The following is a 27,281-nucleotide window of genomic DNA, read 5'->3' on the forward strand; positions in this document are numbered from 1 at the left end:
AGAATGGAAGGTGAGTTAAAGAGCTTCACAGATAAGAAAAAGCTAAAGGAGTTCATCACCACCAAACCAGTATTATATGAAATGCTGAAAGGTATTCTTTAAGAGGAGGAAGAAGAAAAAAGTAAAGAGAAAAATTATGAACAACAAATACATATCTATCAACAAGTGAACCTAAAAATCAATTGAATTAAAAATTTGAGGAACAGAATAAACTGGTGAATATAATAAAATCAGGGGCATAGAAAGGGAGTGGACTGATAATTCTCAGGGGGAAAGGGGAATGGGGGGTGCAAGAAGAGACTGGACAAAAATCGTACACCTATGGATGAGGACAGTGTGGGTGGAGGTAAGGGCAAAGGGTGGGGAGGGAACCGGGTGGAGGGGAGCTATGGGGGGAAAAAGGAGAAACAAATGTAATAATCTGAACAATAAAGATTTATTAAATTAAAAAAAAGAAAGAAAGCATAAAGCATTGCATTTAAAGTGCAATGCACAAGTACATATTACCTCATAGAACCTCTTTTAATGTGCAATAATATCAGAACATTTAGGTCCTTTAAATGTTAAAAAATTATCAATGTCTTGATAACACACAGGAAGTTATACACTATTTTGGAAACTCTACTTTTAATAAACAATGTGATATTATATGCATCTTTTAAGGACTGATATTAACAGAATTAGACCTTTTTTTTTACATTACACTCTAGAATATATCTCATAGAAATACATTTCATTTCCAGAATATTCAGTAGAAGAAATAAACTTAAGTATATTTTTAAATAAGTCAATTAAGAATGTATTGGAGAAACAGTATGGAATTGGGAGAAATGGGAAATTATTAACTATAATATGGCATATAAAGAGACTTTGGAGAAAATGCATACTTACATAGATGTTTAGGAATTTCAGGATTTCACATAATTGCTCTTTGAGAGTGCCCTTTATTTCTGACAAAATAACAAATCACTTATTTGTAGAAAATACTACTTTATGGACCATGTCTTTGAAGGCTTGTTTTACTTGCTGGTTTCTCAGGGTGTAAATGAAGGGGTTGAGCATGGGGGCAACAGAGGTATTGAGAATAGCTACTCCTTTGATCAATGATGCCTTTTCTTTTGCAGAGGGATTAGCATACATGAACATACAGCTTCCATAAGAAATGGAAATGACAATCAAATGAGAGGAACAAGTGGAGAAAGCCTTTTTTCTCTGACTGGCAGATGGGATTCTCAAAATAGTGCTGATAATGTACATATACGATAAAATCACCAACGCCAAAGTGAATAGCAAAGTAACCAAAGCAAAGTAAAAACCAATTGCTTCTAGGAGCCATGTATCTGAGCAAGATAGTTGTAAAAGGGGGAAATAGTCACATACAAAGTGATCAATGATATTGGAAGCACAGTAATCCAGCTGGAGGAGAAGCATAAGGGGAGGGAAAATGGTCAGAAACCCTCCCAGCCACGCACACAGCACAAGCAGGGTGCAGAGTTTCCTGTTCATGATGATTGTATAATGAAGGGGCTTGCAGATGGCAACATAGCGGTCATAGGACATGGCAGTTAGAAGGTAAAATTCAGTCACCCCCATGAAAATAAAGAAAAATAGTTGGGCTGCACAGTTATTATAGGAAATAGTCTTATCCCTGGTGATAATTGCCCCCAGAAATCTAGGGATGCATACAGTTGTAAATGAGATTTCTAAGAAAGAGAAGTTCCGGAGGAAGAAATACATAGGCGTCTGTAGATGGGAGTCCATCAAGGTTAGGGTGATGATAATCAGGTTACCAGCGACACTTAGTATATATGTGATAAATAAAAGAAGAAAAATCATAATCTGAAGGTCAAAATCATCAGAAAGACCTAAGAGGACAAACTCTGTGACCACCGTGTGGTTCATCTCTCTCTCTCTCTTTCTATTCTTTTAACGATATTTAGGTGGAAAAAGTATTAAAGAGAGGAGATGAGAGATATGATTCATCATGACCAATATCATCATCACTAAATTCTAAAACATTTTTATAATCTGTGCAGATTTTATTTTCTTTTGGCTGGCTTGTTTGCATTATGTCTTAATACACATTTATGAGTTCTGCTTTATGTACTAGTTCTTTTATTTCAAATCTAGGTGTCTTATTTTAAATCTAGCAGAAGTTAGGAACAATTCATGCAACAAATCACATCATTGAGAGATGGTAAATAAAATTAATACTTTTTGCAAATCTTACATTTTTCTTGAACCAATCATATGAAATATGCATGTTCTTTTTTTCCTGTCATGTATTTATTAGAGGATACTGCCACCTAAAAACAGAAAAGAATGATCTTAATTCTATCAAAATGTAAAAGTGAAACTTAGAAGACTAAAATAACAACCCGTTACATTTTCTATAAGAAATCAATAATTTTTTAGAAAATAAATTATTAATTATTTTATTACATTACTCATTTTTATCTCTAACATTAATACTTATACTCTAATTATCAAGATGATATGAAAACATTCTGTACATATTTTCATTAAGATAGAATAAGTAATCTATTTTGTTTAACAAATAGTGAACCTATTCACTTATAATTCCATAAAAATCATTAATGTTTAACATCTATGACTTTATAAAAATATATATAGGAGAAATTTGTATTTTTAAGCTTAAAGGAATATGCAGTATTTATCTATCTATTTTTCATTTTGCACTGAAGTACAAATTGGAAAAACACTACTTGCCTCAGATCTTAGCAGCTCTGTCACTCAGATTGTAGCCAGTGAATTTCCCCTTTGAACATCCTTTTTTCTGAGTTATTAAAGTTTATGAAAAAATGTTTCATTCTTTCATAATTTTCCCCACATATGTCTTTTACATGAGACCTCTGATCCATAAGGATATTTTAGAACTATATATAAAAAGCACTCATCCTAACCTATTCAGTTAATTCTCAGCATGCTGTAAATGCAGTTTGCTAAAATTGTGACAGTTACCTCCTTCATATTTTAGATAGTCAAATTTCTGCCATGAAAGATAGAATGTAAAACCATCACTTCTCTGCCAGCCACTAGCAAATTCCTAATCAAATTTTATTTTATTTCTTTCTCCATTTTATGATGGCTCAAAGGAAATAGCTCAGCAAGTAGAAATGGAAAGTCAGAAACCTGAAGATGTGGAAATATACAATATTCCTCTTCAATAATGTTGATCTAGAAGTTTAAAAAAGCAACATTTAAAAAGAGAACAGAGAGCCCTGGTTAGTGTTTCTCAGTGGTTAGAGTGCTGGCCTGAGCACCAAAGGGTTGCAGGTTTGATTCCCAGTCAAGGGAATGAACCTGGGTGGTGGGTTCGCTCCCTGCCCCTGGTTGGGATGCATGCAGGAGGTATCCAGTTGGTGTGTCTCTCTCAACTTCCTCCCTCCCTTCCTTCCACTTTCTCTGAAAAGCAATGGAAAAAATATCCTCAAGTGAGGATTAACAAAAAAGGAAAAATAATACATTAGAAAAAAGAGGATTGAGAGAGATATGACAACAATGGGTATTATGAGTATAGATTCTTAAACTAGGATCTGGCTTCTAGTTGGCTTCTAGTGGCACTGTAGTTCAGATATTTCAAGTCCACTTGTCTTGACCTCAGAAGAAAGTTATGCATTGATCTCTTGGGAACAAGACAAAGTCCAGGCCACGTCTTGGCTACATTATAGACCATGAGGGATTTCTGGAAATCCTCCTTGGGTTTTTCAACAGCCTAACTCTTCTCTTAGCCAATGGTTATGTTCATCTTTGTATCCCACAGAGGACCTAACATGTTGACTTTTAGAAAATAATTACTTCCATTAATCACAATTGCTTGCTATTTCATGAGTAATAAAATAGTTTTGAACTCCACTTTCTTACAAAAATACAACTCCTTATTTATATTAAATAATCTTGAAATATTAAAGTTTTCTACATATATTCTTTTATTTATCCTTTGGCATTTTTAGTGTTGGGGCATCAAGAAACAATATTATTTCATAATTTTAAGTTAAATAATAACTATTATAATATACATATTGTGCTCACAATTATTTTCTCACAATTTTTAATGTGATTACATAGGTTATAAACAGCAATAATTAATTGCAGTTAATTTTGTCCATCATTTTTCTCATCTTAGTCTTTACATTTATTTATCATATTTTTAACATTTTAATGAGACATGTTATAAAATACTCATTTTGTTTACTTCAAATTCCATTTAGTGAATTATTATTTTTAGTTAATATTATTTATTTGGTAAAACACAATGAATATTTTATGTTAAGTGGAATAATCGTTTTCATTGTTCTTCATGTTTCCAAAAATATTTTGATTATAAAAATTATATTATATGTAATCAGTTAATAATAAGCCATGCATTTGTTATCTATATATATAAAAAGCCAGCGACAACAACACCATAACGACCAGAATTACTGGGGGCTATGATGCCCACTACAGCCAGTAAACCCGCCAGAACTGGTGGTGGGGCTGGCTGGCCAACCCCCTGCGGCCCTTTCCCTCTGCCGGCCATGCCCCTATCACTCCCCCAATCCCAACAGGGGGTGGGGCTGTTGGCCAACCTCCTGCAGCCCCTCCCCCAGGCTGGCCTTACCCCCAATGGGCCCCCTCCACACCAATCAGCATGCAGCCCCTCCCCTCAGCCAGCTCTGCCCTCGATTGGCCCCCCCCACACTGATCAGGGGCAGGACTGGCTGGCCAACCACCCATAGCCCCTCCCCCAGGCCGCTGTTCCCCAATCAGCCCCCTCACCCCATTTGTGGGTGGGGCTGGTTGGCTCACCACCCACAGTCCCTCCCCATGGCAGGCCCCACCCCTGATCAACCCCCACCACCAGGATCAGCCCACAGCCCCTCCCCCCAGCCAGTTCTGCCCCAATTGTCCCCCCACACCAATCAGGGTTGGGACCAGCCGGACCACCACCCATAGCCGGCCTCGCCCCCAATCGCCACCCCACCCCTATTGGGGGTGGTGCCTGCCAGCCAATTGCCCATGGCCTCTCGCCCCAGCAAGCCTGGCCCTGATTGGGCCCCAATTGGGGTGGGCTGGGCAGCCAACCTCCCTCCGTCTCCTCCTCCCAACAGGCCAGGCCCTGATCTGCCCCGATTGGGGCCAGGATGGCTGGACCACACCCATGCACAAATTCGTGCACTGGGCCTCTAGTATAATTATATAAGTTATTAATACATATTGTGTAACTTAATGTTATATATTTAAAAAATAACTAAACATGCATTTTGTGTAAGAAATACAATAGTGAATTTATATAATAAAATAATAATACAGCCATCAATGTAGAACTAAATCATGGCTGAGACATGTCTATTTGGGAATTACTTATTGAAAGAGAGGAAATAGAACAGAGTGTGTAGAAAATAGAAGAAAAATATAACTCAAATCTATGACAGTGCATGTGTGTTATGTGCCATTAAGTAAGCTCAGACTCTGAGTAACCTTCTGAATGAATAATATCTACCATGTCCTGTCCTCAATAGCTCCACTCAGCTCCTATGGACTCATGCCTTTGACTTCTTTTAGGGAGTCAATTAACCTCCTATTTGGTCTTTCTCTTTTCCTGCTGCCTTTTTGTTTGTTTATTTTATTTCTGACAATTTGATTATAGTGTGTTTCAGTGTAAATACCTTTAGCAAATTTCAAGTACATAGTACAATTATTAGTAACTATAGATACTATGTAGTACATTAGATCACCAGAACTTATGCGTCTCACATAATTGATCCTCTCATCCCCTTGACTAACATCTCTCCATCAGTCAATTATCATTCTACTCTCTGAGTTGAAGTTTTTACGATTCCACATATAAGCGAGATTATGCAGTATTTTTCTGGGTGTTTCACTTACTATAATGTCTTCCAGTTCACATCCTGTTGTAGAATATGACAGAATTTACTTACTTTTAAGACCAAATTACATTTTATTATATATATAAACCATTTTTAACCCATTTATCAGTTGATGGGCATAGGTATTTCTATATCTTGTCCTTTATGAATAATGCTGCAATAAAACTGGGGGTGCAGATGCCTCTTTCAGATATAATTTCATTGGCTACTGGAATTATATATCCAAAAAAGTAAGACTACTGGATCATATGGTAGTTTTAATTTTTCAGGAACCTTCATGCTGTTTTCCATAATGGCTATTTTAATTTACATTCCCACCCCAAATGTTTATGAGGATTCCCTTTTCTCCATGACCTTGCTAAAATTCATTTTTTGCATGTGGTGATATCTTATTATGGTTTTTAACTCTCTATAAAACTTAAATAATTTTGTTTAGATATAAAATAATTTGTACATATACTCAGATTTAAGCAAATCCAAAACTTCAGAGAAGTGGAATTTACCTTCTATGGAATTAGAATAAACTTATTCTATATACAGGCAGTCCTCGGATTATGTCGGAATCAATGTTTGTTTTTTCATGGTTACATCACCATCTCCCACTTATTTATAAAAAAACAAATTCTGTCATTTCGACGTATGTAAATAAGTGCTTTATGTTTTTTATTATTTACTGTATTTACCATAAGTAAAGGTCAGGAATTGTTATCTTTCTTTTAATTTTTTTTACTGTTTCACTTCATTACTGCTTTCTATGTGCTCCATGTGAGTGACGTAGGTGCTTATGTAGGTGGTTTCGACTTACTGTGAAAATTGCGATACATTGCAGCATAGGAACGGATCTCCAACGTAACCCGAGGACCTACTGTATCTAATTGCCGCTATTTTTCATAGATAATTTATATGGACGTACTCTATTAAAGTGGGAAAAAAGTACTGTATCTCAGTTTTTAAAAGTAAGCATTTACATTTTCAATAAATTATAAGGTATTGCCCTAACCGGTTTGGCTCAATGGATAGTGTCGACCTGTGGACTGAAGGGTCCCAGGTTCAATTCACATCAAGGGCATGTGCCTTGGTTGCAGGCACTTCCCCAGTAGGGAGTGTGCAGGAGGCAGCTGATCGATGTTTCCCTCTCATTGATGTTTCTAACTCTCTATCCCTCTCCCTTCCTCTCTGTAAAAAAATCAATAAAATATATTTTTAAAAAATTATAAGGTATTTATATTTTTCCCAGAGAAACTGTAATATAGTTAAGAGAATATCTGTCAAATATAAATTAAAAATAAAATTATATGTTCTATGTGTAGTAAATAAAATATCATATAACTATTTTATAAGTATCGCTGTCACTCCTAGTGATTATTTTTTCCTACACAAACTCAAAATATAATTTTACTTTAAAAAATAATTATTATTTAATAAGTTGCAATATTGTGTACCTGAAACGAAGAGAAACAATGTAAGATGTATACCAACTATCCATAAATTAAAAAATAAATTTACTGGATGAAAGAAAGTGAAGGGGTTCGCCAAAGAACATGTATGCACAACCCATGGACAAAGACAACACTGTGGTGATGGCCAGAGGGAAGGGGGGCTGGGGGCTGGGTAGAGGGATAGAGATGGGGGAAACTGGGATATCTGCAACACTGTCAACAATAAAATAAAGAAAAATTTTTGAAAATAAATAAATTTTAAGAAAGTTGTGACAGTGTTCAGAAGAATGAGAGTCAGAATGGCATAAGAAAAATAGTTTAAATTAAATGGGGAATATATAAAACAAACAGAATTGTTAGAAATAAAAAAGATGACAGGGAGTTTATTGTGATTTGTAGAAGCTACTGAAATTTCATGTTTACATTTTAAAAATTTCCCGCAATGTTCTCAAATTCCTAACACCACATGATTTCATTTGCTTGTGAAGAATAGTCTTCCTTGCCATGTCCATGAAGGCTTGCTTGACTTGCTGATTCCTTAAGCTGTAAATAAAGGGGTTCAGCATGGGAGCTACTGAGGTGTTTAGCACAGCAACTCCCTTGCTCAAAGACACCCTCTCCTTTGCTGAAGGTTTGATATACATAAAAATGCAGCTGCCATAAGAAATAAAGATGACAATCATGTGAGATGAACATGTAGAAAAGGCCTTTGTCCTCTGACTAGTCGAGGGAATTCTTAAAATTGTTCTGATGATATATATGTAGGATAGAAATATCAGTGCCAGAGTGAACATGAGAGTAAACACAGCACAGACAAACCCCATTATCTCTAGGAATTTTGTGTCTGAACAAGAAAGTTGCAGCAGGGGAAAATAATCACAGGTAAAATGATCAATAATATTTGACCTGCAGTAATCGAGGTTTAAGAGCAAGATGAGTGCAGGGAAGATGATTAAGAACGAAACTAGCCACGAAGAGAAGACAAGGAGTATACAGATTCTTGGATTCATGATGGTCATGTAATGCAGAGGTTTGCAGATGGCAACATAACGATCATAGGACATGGCAGCCAGAAGGTAAAACTCAGTGACTCCCAAGAGAATGAAAAAAAATAACTGAGCGATGCAATCATTAAAGGAAATGGTTTTATCTCCTGAAATAATAGTGGCCAGGAACTTGGGAATGCTGACAGTTGTGAATGAAATCTCTAATAAGGAGAAATTTCTGAGGAAGAAATACATGGGGATCCGGAGGTGGGAATCCAGCAAGGTAAGGGTGATAATGGTCAGGTTCCCAGTGATGCTCAACATGTAGGTGATGAGCAGAAAGACAAAGATCATCACCTGAAGCTTTGGGTCATCTGACAGTCCCAGGAGAATAAACTCTCTTACTTCTGTATGGTTCCTCATTCTTCAGTTGCTATTTTTTTTGTTTGTTTGTTTTTCTCCTGCCAGATGGATAGGAAAAAGCACAAGCAACAAACCATCAATTGTGGATTAACAAATATCCAAGTGTGGAACCGGAATTTGGCTGAAATAGTATGATATTTCACTTCAGGAGCAGTTTTAAGCAAACTGATAATGGCAATTTCTTTTACTGGTGAAAGCTCTTTGGTAAAAGCAGGCTTAAAAAAATTCAATATCACAAATCTTGAAGTGGCAGGTCCGGGATTTGTTCCCAGACTTTTCTGACCCCAAATACAACCCTGTGAAGTTTCAGAGACGTGTCCACAAATTTTCTTCCCAGTGACAACCAGCTTTGTGCTATTGGTCCAGTCCCTAAATGTTTCCCATTCTGTGTAAAAGTTTAATCACATTGAGAATCCTAAAAAAATGAAAAAGATACTACATTGTTAAGTAAAAAGTGACTTTTGTCCTTAGCCATTTATCAATTTTGTGAACACTCAGCTTTATCAACTCCTGCTACACTTCATTGGTAGCCAGAAACACTAATGCCATTGCCACCAGCAACCTGAGATGCTAGGGAAAGAGGGGAGAAAGAGATAGAAAATAATTTAAGTAGAAAACACTTAGATCTGAGTTATTTTATGACATTTCAGCATACCTATGTGCCACTTGTATGACCTTTATTCCTATGCGACCTATTTACTTTTATATTTAAAATCTTCTTCTCCTTCTCCTTTTCCTTCTCCTTCTCCTTCTCCTTCTCCTTCTCCTTCTCCTTCTCCTTCTCCTTCTTCTTTTTCTTCTTCTTCCTCTTCTCTCCTCCTCCTCCTCCTCCTCCTTCTTCTTCTTATTTAAAACTTTCTTTCAGTTAAAGAGTCAGATAAATGATCTCCAGGAATACTTAGTAACTCCAATAAAGCTGGTCTTAACAGTTTAATGTCTTTATTTGTATGTGTTTTTACTTATTATTTATTTTACAAAATTTTTAATTGATATTGAGAAAAAGAGAGAGAGAGACCAGTTGCTTCTTGAACGTGTCAGACCGGGGATCAAACCAGCTACCTTTTGATTTATGGGAGGGCACTCCCATCAACTAAGCCACATCAGCCAGTTTTTTGTGTTTTTAAAATATTAAGTTTCAATTTTTTTAATAAAACAAATGATATTACCATAGATATTTTCATAAGCAATAGTGATGATATCTAGGCTAAATCCAAGTGACTTACTAGTTCTGAAAATCAGTCCCTATGTGCTTCTTCTATAAATACAGTTTATTTTTCTGTATACTAGACTATCTCATAAGGTTATTGTGAACATTAAATGAGTTAATATATGTGAAGCATTTGGAAAAATGTTTAGCATTTAATATAAGCCACACAAGTTTTTGTTCAATGAAAAAGATGTTCCCTAACCACTGAGCGGAAAACCTTTGGGCTTAATATGGTGTCCCTGTGTGAAAACCTATATCTAATTTAAATAATAATGAATGAATTTAGCACCAAGAGAATCACATAGAAACAATGACAAAAATAAGGAGGAATCTCTGTGCAGTACCTGTGAGGCATTCTAGGCAAATGAATCTTAGCCCTATTCTTCCACTTTTGTGCATGCTGACCTCTCCCATCATGGTGTATCTGTCCTCTCCACCCCACCACCCCCTACCGCCCCTATACAATCCACCTGCCTTATGTTGAGCTAGAACCTGATCACCACATTTGAGGCAAGTTAGATATTTGCAGCATGTCATCATGGCTACCAGTGGCCACTTTTTGTTGTTGTTGTTTTTGTTCATCACTAGTAATAGTAACCTTTCTGAGAAAGATTTTGAAGCTTGCATTAAATAAAGTAAATGAATGCAACTAGTATTGTGGGTAGCAAATTTCAGTGACACCCCAAATCACCTCCTTCCTTATTTCCACATTAGGTTGAGTACCCATTGTATGAGTTCTATAAGAATCTTATATTCATTCTTCCCAACCCAACACATATACTGTGCTGAAATCTCTTGTGAACTCTCTTTGCATTTATGCAAGTTAGGACAGTCTTACCTCCAAAGCTATTGAAACACAATCCATTGCCTAGTGTAGTCATAGTAAGTTTAAAATAAACACTTTTCTTATTAGTTATTGATGTTGAGTTTGTTACTGAGTCACATATTGCCATCAGGTGCAGTTCTCCATTTTATGTCAAATTCTAGGCTTTATATTATGTAAGTAGTATATTTGTTTTACAAAATGTGTTTTCCTACTTTTCAAGATATAGTCATATACTTAGCCTAAATTATCTATATTGAGTACACTTATAACAAAGGACATGTAAATAAAGTAAATATTTTTCTAAATAATTTTAAAGAAAACTTCTTAAAATATTAGCTTAAAGCCAGAGAAACTCTGTATTACAGGATATATAGAGTTTGTTCCTCAGAGAGACTAAGAGGCTTTAATTGATTCCATTTATTTCTGGGGTGTTTTGTTGTTGTTTTTAATAATGGCAAATGATGCAGTGGTGGAAATATCCCTTAGAAATGCAATAACTTTGAAAGTTTAATTGTTTCAACTTTATCTACATTTATTGAATTCTCTCTTCTTTAGCTCAACTTCATTTGAGGTCGGTCATTGCAAAATTTTGTAAATCATATCTCCACAGCACTGTGCTTTGTTGATCATACTGCTCTGTTTTTTCTACTTTATGAGTTTAAAGAGTTGTTCTCGGTTTAGGACTATACCTTAGAGAAAAGGAAAATTGTTCAATTTGTGTTGTGGGAAACTTCTAGTTTGGCTTCATAATTACTCTAAATTTATTTTGGGCTCCTCCATGATTTGTGCTTTGGAACATGACATAGGACCCTTTAAGAACCTCTCTTGGCCTGAATGAAGCAAAGTCTCCTCAGGAAGAACCAATAAGTGGTCAGAAAGATTGTTTAGATGCTTTTTTCCTTTTCATAATTACTTTCGGTGAGTATTTCCAGGAGAAATCTGAATAATTTATATTTCATTATTTCAATAATGATGGGCATATTAAATTCCCCGCATTCATACCAATATTCATAGAAACACATCAATAAAAAGGAGACATCATTAAATCACATTCAATAACAATTTTAGACATAGTAACACTCATATCTGTAGGGGTTTATGACAAATGTCAAATAACTCACTTTCTTTTCTTTTCTTTTTTTTTTTTTTACTCCTCATCTGAGGATATTTCTTCCATTGATTTCTAGAGAGAGTGGAAGGGAGGGAACAGGGGGAGAGAGAGAGAGATACATCTATTGGTTGCCTCACGCACGTGCCCCTACTGGGGCTGGTGAACTGAATACTTGCCCTTGACCAGGAATCAAAACTGTAACCCTTTGATCCACAGGCTGATGCCTTAACCACTGAGCAAAGCCGGCCAGGGTATAACTTCACACTTTCAATTCATTAGCTAGCCATCTATAATTTGGACAAGAAAGGAAAAGTTAATTGATAAAATTTTTGGTGTCAAAACATTATTCATTTCTTATTTATGACATTCTAGGGTAAATTGTTAATACAGAAAGTATATGGATTTTTCAGTTAGAGAAATATGGATTAAAATCCAAATGGACCACTTAAAGGAATCTTGCCTTTAAGTGAGTTAATTTCTTTAAGCTTCAGTTTTCTCTGTTTTAAATGAAGCTGACTACCATGAATAATGCTGCAATGAACATAGTGGTACATATAAATTTGTAAATAAATATTTTCAAAATTTTGGGTAGATATCAAGAAAAGGGATTATTGGGTTATATTACAGCTGGATTCTTAAATTTGCAGACTTCCCTTTCTGTTTTCCATAGTAGCTGTACCAATTTACATCCCTACCAGCAGTTGAAACTTATATAAGGTTATCAACCAATGTTACCCAATAAATTGAATTTTAAAAATGAAGTTTCAAGGATGTTTTGAGGATTAATTTGAATAATATAAATAACAGTGCTCAATTACTTATGTGGCACTTAATATATGTTAAGAAGAGCTGTTTTCTTTATTTTTCTCTTAGTTGGAATTAATCTCAACCTCTGGAAAGGATATTCACAGTAATTGTGATTTAGCAAAGCAGTATTTATTTTAGTGAAATACTAAGGACTTTTAAATTTTCTTTCATTTAGCCCTCGTAACACACCTATGAAACTTTATCTTTATTCCCAAATAAAGAACTGAAGCTCAGAGAGGTTATGTACATTAGACATATTTATACATCTGGAAATGTCAAATATAATTACACGCTATCTAAAATGAAAATATGTTCTCTTAAAGTACTGCACAGCCTATATTCAATTAGAAACACATAGGCACAGAAATGATAATTTCCTGCCTTTATAGAGAATTGATATAATAAAACAGAATATATGAACCTTTTTTAATTTTCAATATATACAGTTACAAAACATAACTCAAATATATAATTTGAATTAATTAAAAGTTGACTAATAAGTGATGACTCAATGATAAGATTTGGGAGACCTCCATTGCCTTTTTTCTGCCACACTTACCTCTGATTTTCCAATTGCTCACCAACAGTCAGAACGCCTAGACTGTGAAAACAGCTGTCACTGTTAATAGGATACCAACATTTCTGAAAATATTTCCTCTCACTTAACAATTTTCTTTCTATTGTCAATGTTTCTGTCTTAAATTTCCCATTTTACCCAGAGGGCATATATTACTTTGACCATAGAGAGTGAGAAAGAATCAAATATATAAAAGAAAAGATCAGGAGGTGTTTTAAAACTCTCAGGAATGGATTCTACATAGATTTTACTGGCACAAGCTACTTAATGTTTTACCTAGTCTCTCTGACACTGGGGACTAATTTAGTGAATCAAAATTGCCAGAACAGGAATATATACAGCACACTAATGAGTGTAATGGACAATACATATTAGTATTAAAATTTGTAAAGAAGCTTGGTGGACAGTGTCTCTTGAGACAGAAAAAAAAAAATAACAACCAGCAAACAACAAAACTAAATGTGAAGTTTGTTTTCCTTGACATTATTTTCAGACAGAGATTAGCAATCAAATATCTTAATTCCCAATGCAGATCTCTCCCTAATACTCTATGCCATTAAAAAAAAGAATCTGTAATCAATCACATTATACTATGTACATTCATTAACTCTACCTTTTTAATCTGCCTTCCAAAAAAGTGTTTGGTACCATAATGCTGCTAATGTATTATGCTTATTTTTCTGCTCAGTCTTGCTCACTAAGAACGGTAGTTGAAGAGTTTTTGGTTTTGATTGATTCATGTAGCAACTTATACGCCAAGTGTAATATTAGGAGTTAGTACCTTCTGTGAGTAAACTATAATAATATAATCATGTCCAAATGAGGTAAGGTGAGTTTCAAAAGCCCCCAAAAGGTAAAGAAAGATAAAAAACTCATGGGCGTGGACAACAGCGTGGGTGCCTCGGGGAGAGGGGGGTGGGAGAAAGGTAGAAGAGGGTAAAGGGGGGGGGATAAATGGTGATGGACAGAGACTCGACTTGGAGTGGTGAAGTGGTATACAGATGATGTGTTGTATAATTGTGCACCTGAAACCTGTATAATTTTGTTAACCAGTATAATCCCAATAAATTCAATTAAAAATGACAGTAAATTTGTGCTGGTCATTAGTAAAAGCAGCATAAACCTTGTAGGCCCTTACAGAATTTCAAGTAGTATGTATAAAATGAAGCAAAAACAAGTTTTGTGTTATTTTTAAAAATCAGGCTATCATATTGGCTATTAGAGCTCAAGACCTTTAGCAAGTTATTCAACTTTCCTGATCAATTTACAGATTTGTAAAAGAGAGATAATCTTTCTAGTTGCCAAAGGGGAAGATTACATAATATATAGTATAAGGTATATCAAGTTCAGCATATTCTATAGAATAAATGCTCTCTATAGAAGAGATGTTATTATTTATAAAATTACATTCAAACTTCCAGGGGGTATAAGAGTAATGATGGCTGCCTAAATATTCTTCTTTTACATATTTTTAAAACATAATACAGCTAAACAAGGAGAGTTTACAAAATAAGATATACATGCCTTCAGCATGCCTAAGAAATATCCTATATAATAAAGAGGTAATATGCAAATTGACCATCACTCCAACACACAAGATGGCCACCCCCATGTGGTCAAAGATGGCCCCACAAGATGGCCAGCAGGGGAGGGCATTTGTGGGTGATCAAGCCTGCAGGGGAGGGCAGTTGGAGGAGACCAGGCCAACAGAGGAGAGCAGTTGGCGGTGACCAGGCTGGCAGGGGAGGGCAGTTGGCGGTGACCAGGCTGGCAGGGGAGGGCAGTTAGGGGTGACTGGGCCATTAAGGAAGGGAAGTTGGGGGCAATCAGGTTTGCAGGGGAGGGCAGTCAGGGGTGACCAGGCCAACAGGGGAGGACAGGTAGGGGTGACCAGGACAGCAGAGGAGGGCAGTTAGGGACAATGAGGCCGGCAGGAGAGGACAGTTAGGGGTGATCAGGCTGGCAAGGGAAGGAAGTTAGGGGTGATCAGGCCAGCAGGGGAGGACAGTTGGGGGTGACCAGGCCTGCAGGGGAGGACAGTTAGGGGCAACCAGGCAGGCAGGGGAGCAGTTAGGCATCAATCAGGCTGGCAGGGGAGTGGTTAGGGGGTGATCAGGCTGGCAGGCAAGTGAGTGGTTCGGAGCCAGCAGTCCTCATTGTGAGGGGGATGTCCAACTGCCCATTTCGGACATCCCTCAAGGGGTCCTAGATTGGAGAGGGTGCAGGCTGGGCTGTGGGACACACACCCCTGACCCCGTGCACAAATTTCATGCTCCGGGCCTCTAGTAGGATATAACGAACTTCAAATTATTTGCAATTAGAAAAATAAATATACATGTGCAACAGATGAGTGGGAATAATTGAACAGATACTACAGCTAGGGTGAAAAAGTACAATGGTTGCAAGTCTTTAAATAATTTCACATTTCATATGACTTTATGAAAAATATATACTAGTAACAAGAGAACATTTAAGAGTAATATAATTGAAATAGTGTACACTCCTTTAGCTATTACCTTATGAAATATTTTTATTATTCAGAAAAATAATCAAAATGATTCATTTTCTATAGCCACTGGTTTTCTAGATATAATGATCCAGATATAATCAATAATTACATGAAATCTATAAGACAACTTGAAAGGAACACAGAATATAGTCACTTTCAAGTTGAAAAGAAAGCTTAAGCAAATGAGATCAACAACACAGGTATCTGTGAGATGGGTAGAGGAGGATATTGTAGAAGTTACAATCTCATTGTTCCTTTATTGAATCTTCACAATGACATTCCTTCATGCTAATACATACTTTCACTTGTTTCTAGAAAACACTATTTTTTGTTGTTGTTAATTCTCACCTGAGGATAGTTTTTCCAGTGATTTTTAGAGAGAGTGGAAGGGAGAAAGATTGGAGGAGAGAGAGAAAAAAAACAACATCCATGTGTAAGAGACACATTGATTGATTGCCTTCTTCATGCACCCCAGTGAGGGCCAGGATTGAACCTGCAATCCAGGTGCATGCCCTTGATCTGGAATCAAACCCATGACCTTTCAGTATACAGCCCAGTGTCCTAACCTTTTAGCAATACCAACCAGGGCTAGAAAACACTATTTTTAAACCAAAGTTTTGAAAACTTTTTTTACTTGATGGTTCCTCAGAGTACAAATAAAAGGTTCTCAATGGGGCAAGTGAAGTGTTGAGACAAGAATGAGCTCCTTTCATAGAATCCTAACCAACACTAGGTATTAAAAGTCCTTTACAAATTTTCCAGAGAGATAAAAATGGTGTCACAATTCACTTATTCTTTTTCTTTGTTGATTAAGGTATTACATATGTGTCCTTATTGCCCCCCCAACCCCCACTCAGGCCCTCACCCCTCCTGTTGTTTGTGTCCATTGGTTAGGACAGTGGTCAGCAAACTCATTAGTCAACAGAGCCAAATATCAACAGTACAACGATTGAAATTTCTTTTGAGAGCCAAATTTTTTAAACTTAAGCTTCTTCTAATGCCACTTCTTCAAAATAGACTCACCCAGGCCGTGGTATTTTGTGGAAGAGCCACACTCAAGAGGCCAAAGAGCCGCATGTGTCTGGCGAGCTGCACTTTGCCGACCACGGGGTTAGGCTTATATGCATGCATACAAGTCCTTTGGTTGATCTCTCCCCCACCCCCACCCCCAACCTCCCCCACCTTCCCTTTGAGTTTTGACGGTCTGATTGATGCTTCTCTGTCTCTGGATCTGTTTTTGTTCATCAGTTTATGTTGTTCATTATATTCCATAAAAGAGAGAAATCATGTGATATCTTTCTCTGACTGGCTTATTTCACTTAGCTTAATGCTCCCCAGTTCCATCCATGCTGTTGCAAATGGTAAGAATTCCTTCTTTTTCACTGCAGTGTAGTATTCTATTGTGTAGATGTACCACAGTTTTTTAATCCACTCAATTGCTAATGGGTACTTTGGCAGCTTCCAAATCTTAGCTATGGTAAATTGTTCCACTATAAAAATAAGGGTGTATATATCCTTTCTGTTGGTGTTTCTAGTTTCTTGGGATATATTCCTAGATGTGGAATCACTGGGTCAAATGGGAGTTCCATTTTTAGTTTTTTGAGGAAACTCCATACTGTTTTCCACAGTGGCTGCACCAGTCTGCATTCACACCAACACTGCATGACGGTTCCTTTTTCTCTGCATCCTCACCAGGACTTGTTGTTTGTTGATTTGTTGATGATAGTCATTCTCACAGGTGTGAGATGGTACCGCATTGTTGTTTTGATTTGCATCTCTTGGATGATTAACGACTTTGAGCATGTTTTCATATGTCTCTTGGCCTTCCTTATGTCTTTTTTCAAAAAGTATCTATTTAGGTCCATTGCCTATTTTTTTATTGGGTTTCATATCTTCCTTTTGTTAAGTTGTATGAGTACTGTGTAAATGTTGGAGATTAAACCCTTATCAGTGATAACTTTGGCAAATATGTTCTACCATGCAGTGGGCCTTCTTCTTGTTTTGCTGATGGATTAATTTGCTGTGAAAAAGCTTTTTATTTTGATGTAGTCCTATTTGTTTATTTTCTCTTTAGTTCCATTGCCCTAGGAGCTGTATCGGTGAAGAAATTCCTTCAGCATATGTCTGAGATTTCCCTGCCTGTGGATTCCTCTAGTATTTTTATGGCTTCCTATCTTATGTTTAAGTCCTTTATCCATTTTGAGTTTATTTTTGTGTATGGTGTAAGTTGGTGGTCTAGTTTCATTTTTTTGCATGTATCTGTCCAATTTTCCCAACACTATTTATTGAAGAGACTGTCTTGACTCCATTGTATGTTCATGCCTCCTTTGTCAAATATTAATTGAGTATAGTGGTTTGGGTTGATTTCTGGGTTCTCTATTCTATTCCATTGATGTATATGTCTATTCTTGTGTCAATACCAGGGAGTTTTGAGAACAGTGGCTTTCATACAGCTTGATATCTGGTATTGAGATCCCCCCTACTTTGTTCTTCTTTCTCAGGATTGCTGCAGCTATTCAGGGTCTTTTTTTTATTCCAGATACATTTTTGGAGAGTTCATTCTAGGACTGTGAAATATGCCGTTGGTATTTTAATGGGGAGTGCATTGAATCTATAGATTGCTTTGGGTAGTATGGACATTTTAATGATGTTGATTCTAACGGTATGTTCTTCTATCTGTTTTTGTCTTCCTCTATCTCTTTTTTCAGTGTCCTGTAGTTTTCCAAGTACAGGTCTTTTACCTCCTTAGTTAAGTTTATTCCTAGGTATCTTAATTTGATAATCTAATGGGACATCCCTTGTATGTAACTTTCTGTCTCTCTCTTGCAGCCTTTATGATTCTCTCTTTGTCCTGAACATTTGCCATCATAATTATCATGTGTCTTGGTGTGGGTCTTTTTGGTTTCACCTTGTTTGGTACTCTCTGTGCTTATGTGACTTTTTTCTTCCCCACATCAGGGAAGTTTTCTGACATTACATCTTCAAATAGGTTTTCTAACCCTTGTTCTTCTTCCTGTTGTTTTGGCATCCCTATTGTTTGTATGCTGCTTCGTTTCCTGTTGTCCCACAACTCTCTTATGCTCTCCTCCTGTCTTTTAATATTTTTCTCCAATTGCAGTTCAGTTTGGATGTGTTTTGCTTCCTTGTCTTCTAATTCGCTTCTCCTAGTCTACTGTTGAAACTTTCCATGGTGTTTTTAATTGCAGCTATATCGCTCTTTATTTCTTCTTGATTCTTACATAAGTTGTTGATTATTTTCATCCATCCGGTTTATGAAAAATATATTGAACACTTCACGAATTTGCATGTCATGCTTGCGCAGGGGCCATGCTAATCTTCTCTGTATCATTTCAATTTTAGTATATGTGCTGCCAAAGCAAGCACACAATTCACTTGTTAATAAAGACAGTGTCATAAAGACCAGATCACACTACCTGGGTTTTGAGCTTAAAGAGATTCAATATGTTTGTAAACTTACAAAATTTATTTAACATTTCAGACTATCAGTTTCTCTAGTCATAAAATAAGAGGACTAATAATCTTAACTTATAGGATATTGTAAAGATTAAATGATTTAATATATCACTAGTGCTTAGCAATGTAGTTAGGATATAGTAAGTGCTTAGAACTAAATGTTACCTATAATTGAAATTTTAGTATTCTTTAATTAATAGATCAAACATTTTTAATATTTATATTTCTCATCCATGAACTACCTATTCATAACTATGTTCACTTTTCATTTATTAGTAGAAGATATGTATGTACTATGGGTATAACCTTTCGGGTATCTTTCTGTTGCAATGCTGCCAGAACTTATCCTTATTATTTAACTTTTTAATGGTGTGGTTCAACTCAGAAAGATACTTTAGTCTATGATGAATTCTTGGTGACCTGTTCTCTATGGGACATCCTTCCACACATACTTGAAAATTACATAGATATTTATTTATATTTAACACTTTTATGGTTTTGCTTTTGACATTTACGCTTGAATCCATACAGAGTTAATCATCTGTGAGATATGGATCCATATTTGTTGCTTTTTTATTAAGTACTGGGGGTGAAAGTGGTTAATAAAATTATATAGATTTCAGGGGTACAGTTCTATAATCCATCATCTGTATACTATATTGTGTGTTCACCACTCCATGTCTCCTTCCATCACCATTTATTCTCCCTTTACTATCTTCTACCACCCCACCCCACTTTCCCTCTGGTAATCACCATACTGTGGTCTGTGTCAATGAGGCATTTTTTTTTCTTTGATTAATCCCTTCACCTTTTTCACCCAGCCCCCAGCTCCCTTCCCCTCTGACAGCTGTCAATCTACTCTCTGTACCTATAAGTTTGTTTCTATTTTGTTTGCTAGTTTATTTTGTTCATTAGATTCCACATATAAGTGAAAACATATAGTACTTGTCTTTCTCTGACTGGCTTATTTCACTTGCTTTTTTAATGGATAACCAACTGCCCTAACATCAAGCTAGAGGCAATAGGAGTTTAGATAGTGAGTTATTAAGAACACCAAAATCATGTTATTACTTTTTAGTAATGTTTCCAGCCCAGTGTTCTGATTAACAAGATGCACAACTAATCTTTCAGCTGAAGATAAAACTGATTCCATTGAAAACTTTAGTCTGATAACTCATACTGCTATTTCAGGAAATTTTCTTCTTAGTGCCCTCAACATGAAGTGTCCAATTTTAATTGAGCTAAATCCCTGAAAGATTTGACCCTCTCCTACTATTTCAGCCTCACTTCATACCATATACTCTCACTTTTTCCACTCCATGATTAATCTGTACTGTGGTTTTGTTTGTTCATTTGTTTTAATAATCTGACATTCTCTCTTCTCCTTCAGACATGCACACTCACATGTTTTTCCAACTTGGGAAGTGGTTTTTTGGTACCTCAAATCACTTCTACTCATTCATAATTCTACTTTAAATTTATTCTCTTCATGACAGTATTCTTCATTCTTTGATTTTCTCAAACACTTATATGTTTCCATAATGCCATGTGCTTCATCTTTGTCATAGTAATTATATTTTAACTAGGGGCCTGGTGCACAAAATTTGTGCATGGGGGGGGGTGTCCCTCAGCCCAGCCTGCACCCTCTCTAATCTGGGACCCCTCAGGGGATAACTGGCAGTCGGACATCCCTCTCACAATCCAGAACTGCTGGCTCCTAACCGTTCTCCTGCCTGCCTGATTGCCCCTAATTCCTTCTGCCTGCCAGCCTGATATTCCCTAACTGCTCCCCTGCTGGCTTGATTGCCCCAACCACCTTTGCCTCGGCCCCACACCCGGGACCCAGGATTCCCTCCTCCAGCTGACCACAGGCACCCAGGATCCGGGCTTCCCTCCCTCTGGTCAGCCATAGGCACCCGGGCTGGCTGCAGCTGCAGGGGATGGTGGGCAGGTGGCTTCGCCTGGGCTGCAGCCGCAAGTGCTGGCCCCCGGGACTGCGGGGTGGGTGGCATCTCCATCTCCTGGGCCACAGCCAGCCTCAGGTACTGGTGCCCGGGACTGCGGGGTGGGCGGCTTCTCCATCTACCAGGCTATAGCCAGCCACAGGTGCTGGCGCCTGGACCACAGGCGGGCGGCTTCTCCATCTTCCCTACGATGCAGTGTGGGAGACTTCTCCGGCTGGCTGCGGCCTGGGATCACAGGGCAGGCAGCTTCTTTATCTCCCAGGCCACACCCTGCCTCAGGCGCTGGGGCCCGGTTTCTCCGTCTCCCCCAGGATGTGGGACAGGCGGATATGAAGCTTCTGCAGCTGGCTGCAGCCCGGGACCATGGGGCAGGCACCGTCTTCTTCTCCCAGGCCTTCCCAACCTCCGGTGCTGGGGCCCAGTTTTTCTGTCTCCCTCAGGACATGGGGTGGGTGGACGTGGGGCGGGAGGCTTCTCCAGCTGGCTGAGGCCTGGGATCACGAGGCAGGTGGCTTTTTTGGTCTCCGTGGCTGCAACCATGCTCAGGCGCTGGCACAGGACTTCTCCGAACTCCCACAGGCTCAGAGCAACTGGGGGGCGGGCTGCTGCCATCTTTTCAGGTTAATTTGCACACTCACTCCTGATTGGCTGGTGGGCATAGCAGAGGTACTATCAATTTGCATCTTTCTCTTTTATTAGTGTAGATAAATCTGAACATGTATATAATTAAGCTGACACTTAGGATAATTAAGGTGTTTTTTATTAAGATTACTTGTGTCCCAAACACTTAGAAGAAATGCACTGAGCTAGCTGGGGTTAGTGTGTTTTTATTGTATGCAGGATTGATTATGATGTTATATGAAATTATAACTTTGTTATTGTCTTTAATTGGAGACTAAGTAAGCTTTAAGAAAATATTTATGATTGTCAAATTGACACGGTCTAGACTTGAGATGGTTAATTTTATGTATCAATTTGACTAGGGTATAGGACATGTACATTATATATTATTTCTGTGAGAGTGTCCCCAGATGTGATTAGCATTTGATTCTGTGCCTGAGTAAAACAGATTGCCCTGACCCAAATGCGGGTGGGTGTCATCCAATCCCTGAAAAACCCAAATAGAACAAAACGGCAGAGGGGTGGGGTGGTATTTGCTCCCTGTTCCTGCCCTCAACTGGGACTTACACCATCAGTTCCCTGGTTCTCAGAGTTATATCAATACTTTCCTGGGTCTTCAGCTTGCATAGCAGATTGTGGGATTTCTTAGCCTCCGTCATCAAGTGGGGCAATTCCTTATCATAAATTTCATATTGGTTCTGGTTCTCTGGAGCACTCTAATTAATACAGGCACTGTATGCTTATTTCAAATAGTGATATTTCTTATGGATTAGCTCTGTTTATGAAAGGTCCCATTTTATCAATACTAATGCCTTTTTTCTGTAAAGTCTACTGTATCTGCCATTAGTCTAGCTAGAACTTATGTTTTATGGTTAATATGTTCATGTTACATAGTTTTCCATTCTGTTTTTTTACATTAAAACCAAAGGACTTGTTTGCATGCATATAAGCAAACCAATGGACATAAACACTAAAGGGATGAGGGCATTGCCAGGGGGTCGGAGAGTCTAGGGGGAGGTCAATGGGGAAAAGGAGACATACGCATTACTATTTGTTAATACTTTAAACAATAAAAAATAAAAACACACTATCAACAGGGTCAGTGTGACCTTCCAGAAGGTCCTGTGCCAGGAAGAGCATGTCTGCAGGGACATGATGGGGGCAGCAGGTGCTGGAGGAGCAGGAACTCTGCAGCTGGAGTGCTCAGGGCAGACCCTGGCCCTGTTATCACGTGTGTGATTCTGGGAGTGATGGGTGCCTCTGTGCCTCAGTTTCATTTGTAAAATGATGATGAAAACCAGATCAAATGAATCAATATTTGTAAAGGAGTCCAAAACATGCATGGAATATATTAAACTTGTCCATGCTTATGGAAAAATAAGCCATTTATTCTCTGTTTAAAAAAAATAAAATAACTTAATCATCATATAAATTTATAATTGAAATGAAAATTAGTTTGAAAAATGTTTCATCCATGCAAATTCAATATAATTACTGATATCTGCCTTCTTATTACCTTTTATCCATTTGATTGACCTGTTTTTGTTCCTTATATTCACTTTCAAGTGCCTTTAGTTGGGGTAACAAACTTTTATTTTATTATTCCATTTTACCTCTATTGATTGCTTTGTTATAATTAATTATTTTTCAGACATTAACCTAGAGATAACAGCATACATTCTTACCTTAATTTTCAGATTATTAAAACCTTAGAATATTTTAGCTTAATTTATCTCTTCTTACCATTTATGTTATTGTTGTTGTGCATTTCAATTCTACATATCTCAAAGTCGTCCTGAACCTATTATCTTCTTATACCATTATTATTAAATCAATATTCATTTACTTTATCTAATTTTTACAATTACCCTTCTTGCATCTCTGTGCTGCCTTCTAACTGATATTTTTCTTTAATGACAGAACTGTTTACAACACACTTTTGAGCTACACATCTTTATTTTATTATAAATATTTTATTTGAATATTGAATTCTAGATTTTTCATTTTGTGTTATTACATATGTGTTCTGATATATTTAATTAGTTTTAAAAATTCTTAATAATTATCTTTTTAACGGAAGCTTTTGTCCTATGTTTCTCTGTTCTTTGTTTCCTAGGACTAATTTTATTTTACTAAGTCTCATAGTAAAGAATATATATTCTGTGCACTTTTTATAAAAATAATTCTGGATATTTCTCCTAACCATTTTTTCCAGTACATAATCCCCTCTTCTGCTGTCAATTATTGTATGAATATTTCTTGAATTCTCAATACCAATTATTTTAGATCACTAATCTATAGCTCTTCTATGAAAATTATTTTTACGGACTGTGCTAAATACATGTAGATCTTTTGAGTCTCTTTCTATTTCTGTTATTTTCATGGGTTTTTGTCATAGGAAACTCCCTTGGTATGCTTGTGACTTTTGTACTGTATACTCAAAACTATACAAGGATTAAAGTCCCTGGGTGATGACTTATAACCACAAATAGGACTTGATTTGCTCTGGCACACAGGTACAGGCAGACAACTTGACCAAAACAATAAATAAGATTATCAATTCTGTTTTCCTTTACAATAAACATTACCATCATTGCCTTGGTCACTTTTATTTCAGAGCAATTAAAATGAGAAAAAAATATTATATTTTACTTCCCCTTATTCCAGTTTTGAAGCTCTTCATTTCATGGAGAAAATTTAATTATTTTATTTAAAATATTTTGTTTCTGTCAGTAGGAAATCCTTTAACATTTCTTGTAAGGTAGGTTTGTTGATAATACATTCCTCAGTTTTCATCTATCTGAGTTTTCACTCCTCTTTCATCTTTGAATGTAGAATTCTAGGTTGTGACTACATACCTTTTTTGCTTGTATTGCTTCTGATGAGAAGTCAGAACTAATTGTTATTCATGTTTATATGTAGTAAATATGTTTTTCCCCTTGAATGCCTTCAAGATTTTCTTTTTGCCTTGTTATTTTTTCAGCTTTAAATGGCTGTGCCTAAAGGGTGTTTTCCTCTTCTTGTGTTCTCTGAGTTTCTTTAACTTACATTTTGCCATTTCTCAATACTTTCAGAAGATTTTCAGCCATTTTACACACACACACACACACACACACACACACACTATTGGAATTAGAGGTGATCCATCATTAGGGAAACTGCAAAGATAATAAAGAGGATTCTAATATTTAGGAATCAAGCATGTGGCAGTCAGCAAAAAATAAAGAGATAGAGATAGAGGTAGAGGTAGAGGTAGAGGTAGAGGTAGAGGTAGAGGTAGAGGTAGAGGTAGAGGTAGAGGTAGAGGAAGGGGTATGGATAGGAATAAGGATAGAGATAGGGGGGGAGAGAGAGAGAGAGAGAGAAACCTCCAGCCCTAGCCATTTTGGCTCAGTGGACAGAGCATTGGCCCCTGGACTGAAGTGTTCTGGGTCTGATTCTGGCCAATGTCATATACCTGGGTTGCAAGTTGATCCCCAGCCCTGGTCGGGGTGCATTCAGGGAGAGGCAACCAATCAATGTGTCTCTCTCACATTGATGTTTCTCTCTCTCTGTCTTCCCCCCCACACGCCTCCCTTCCACTCTTTCAAAGAAATCAATGGAAAAATAACCTTGGGTGAGGATTAACAAAACAAAACAAAAAGCATCTTCCATATAATCACAGAAAACCACACAATAATATTTCATTTAATCCAAACAAATAAATTATACTAACTATAAAGGCAGTGATTAATTGTTCTAAGTAATGCTGATATTCATTACTATGACAGTAAAAAGATGACTAATCTGGAAAGGCAGTGTTTAAAAGAGGTTACTGAATTGGTGGCTTATAAACCAGTAAAAGATGGCTGTGAAGAGAATGTGAAGTAAAAGATGATGAAGGGAATAACAGCTAAATGTAGGCAAGGATGATACTTTTCAAATTCATTACAAAACAAACAAGAAAATATATTTATTAGGAATGGAATATTTCAAGTATTTTGATCACAATGGAAACCCTACTTCAATGTTTAGTAAATAATATCATGAATAATAAAAAATTCTAGTAAATTAAATAAGAAAAGAAAACATGCATAATTAAATATTTCAAATTATGACTGACTAACTTAAAATTAGAGCTTTTTTAGACAATCTGATTATAGTGATTATGCCATGTTGGGAAAAAGCGAGCACTACAGATGATAAATATATTCTAAAACACAGGAACTTACATTGGAGATATTCAGAAATAAACCACATTTATGCCTAGAACTTACATTTATGGGAAAATTAACTGCATGTTTTACAGACTCTAATCACATGCCAAGATGATTTCACCTTAAAAAAATATTGGTGATCCTTATTAAAAGTCACAAAACATCCTCTATGGTAAATAACTGATAGATGGCAGACATTTAAATATCTATTAAGTAAAGCATTTCAGAACAGCTCAGTCATGAATTAGTGGTTTACCTGAGATGTGATAAGCAAACTCATCCTGATGGAGATATAACAGAATCAAAATTAATCAGAATAGTAAGAGAAACTCAGGTTTTATTTTTATTAGATTGGCTCAAAGTTATACATACATATTTTTTCTCATTTCCTTGCTCTTAAAATTTCTGAAAGTTTGATAATGTTTTAGGATTATGAAATCAACTTTATCAAAATGGATATACAAACAACATTATAAAGAAAAATATAATAAATTGTTTTAAGTAACCATTTTCCCTGAAATCATATCTATGATCCAAATATATTTAAGATCCTGTTCATTCTACAAATGCTACATAAACTTATATAATTGTCTAGTCAACTATATACTATATGCAGTTTTCTTCCTACCTATCTTTTATTTCATTTCTTTGCTATTTTTCACATATTTCTTATAAATAACTAATTTTATAAAATGTACTTTAAAACAACATTCATATTTTTAATAAATAAATATTTTCAAAGATGAGCATCAACACTCTTACAAATCTGTTAGTTTCCTTTTAATTATTTCAAATTGAAAGTGCACCAATAAATCAGTAGTATTACAGAAAATGTAAATGAATATTAGTTTTAAATAAGTTACCAATGATCATAAATAAAGTACAGTAACAAACTTTGCATTGCATGCTACATTAAACATAATTCAAATTAAATATTATTTCATTGTCTTAACTAATTAGAATTGAAAAATAGAAAAAGACAGATTAAAAATGTAGTTCAATTTCTTTTACATATCCATAGGAAAAGAAAATGAGGTCAGAAAAAATATCTCTATTGAAGAAAGTAAAGAAAATTAATGTAGAACAATGATTTCTATGAAAATAAAGCTTCAAAGAGATAAAGGTAAACATCCTAGAAAAGAAAGGGAAAAAAGGAGAAACTACGTATGAAAGATACTATTAGATATATTGTTATTATTAGGGGTTCCTTTGTTCATTTCTTTTGTATAGAGAGTGCAATAGGACAT

General features: G+C 36.3%; 2 protein-coding genes across 2 annotated transcripts; both read right to left on the reverse strand.

Moving 5' to 3' along the window:
- Positions 1 to 966: 966 nt before the first annotated feature.
- LOC308245267 (olfactory receptor 6C3) lies at positions 967 to 1,902 on the reverse strand (the record flags this gene model as incomplete). Its single annotated transcript, XM_080662226.1, has 1 exon — positions 967 to 1,902. The coding sequence occupies one exon, from the start codon at positions 1,900 to 1,902 to the stop codon at positions 967 to 969; it is 936 nt and encodes a 311-aa protein (XP_080518352.1).
- Positions 1,903 to 7,805: 5,903 nt separating this feature from the next.
- Positions 7,806 to 8,742, reverse strand: LOC308245260 (olfactory receptor 6C1-like; the record flags this gene model as incomplete). The annotated part of the gene is given in 2 exon segments (XM_080662219.1): positions 7,806 to 7,824; positions 7,826 to 8,742. Coding segments are annotated over 2 exon segments (936 nt in total).
- Between the last annotated feature and the right edge of the window lie 18,539 nt (positions 8,743 to 27,281).

The sequence above is a fragment of the Plecotus auritus genome (assembly GCF_963455305.1).
Source record: "Plecotus auritus genome assembly, chromosome: 3".
Lineage (NCBI taxonomy): Eukaryota > Metazoa > Chordata > Mammalia > Chiroptera > Vespertilionidae > Plecotus > Plecotus auritus.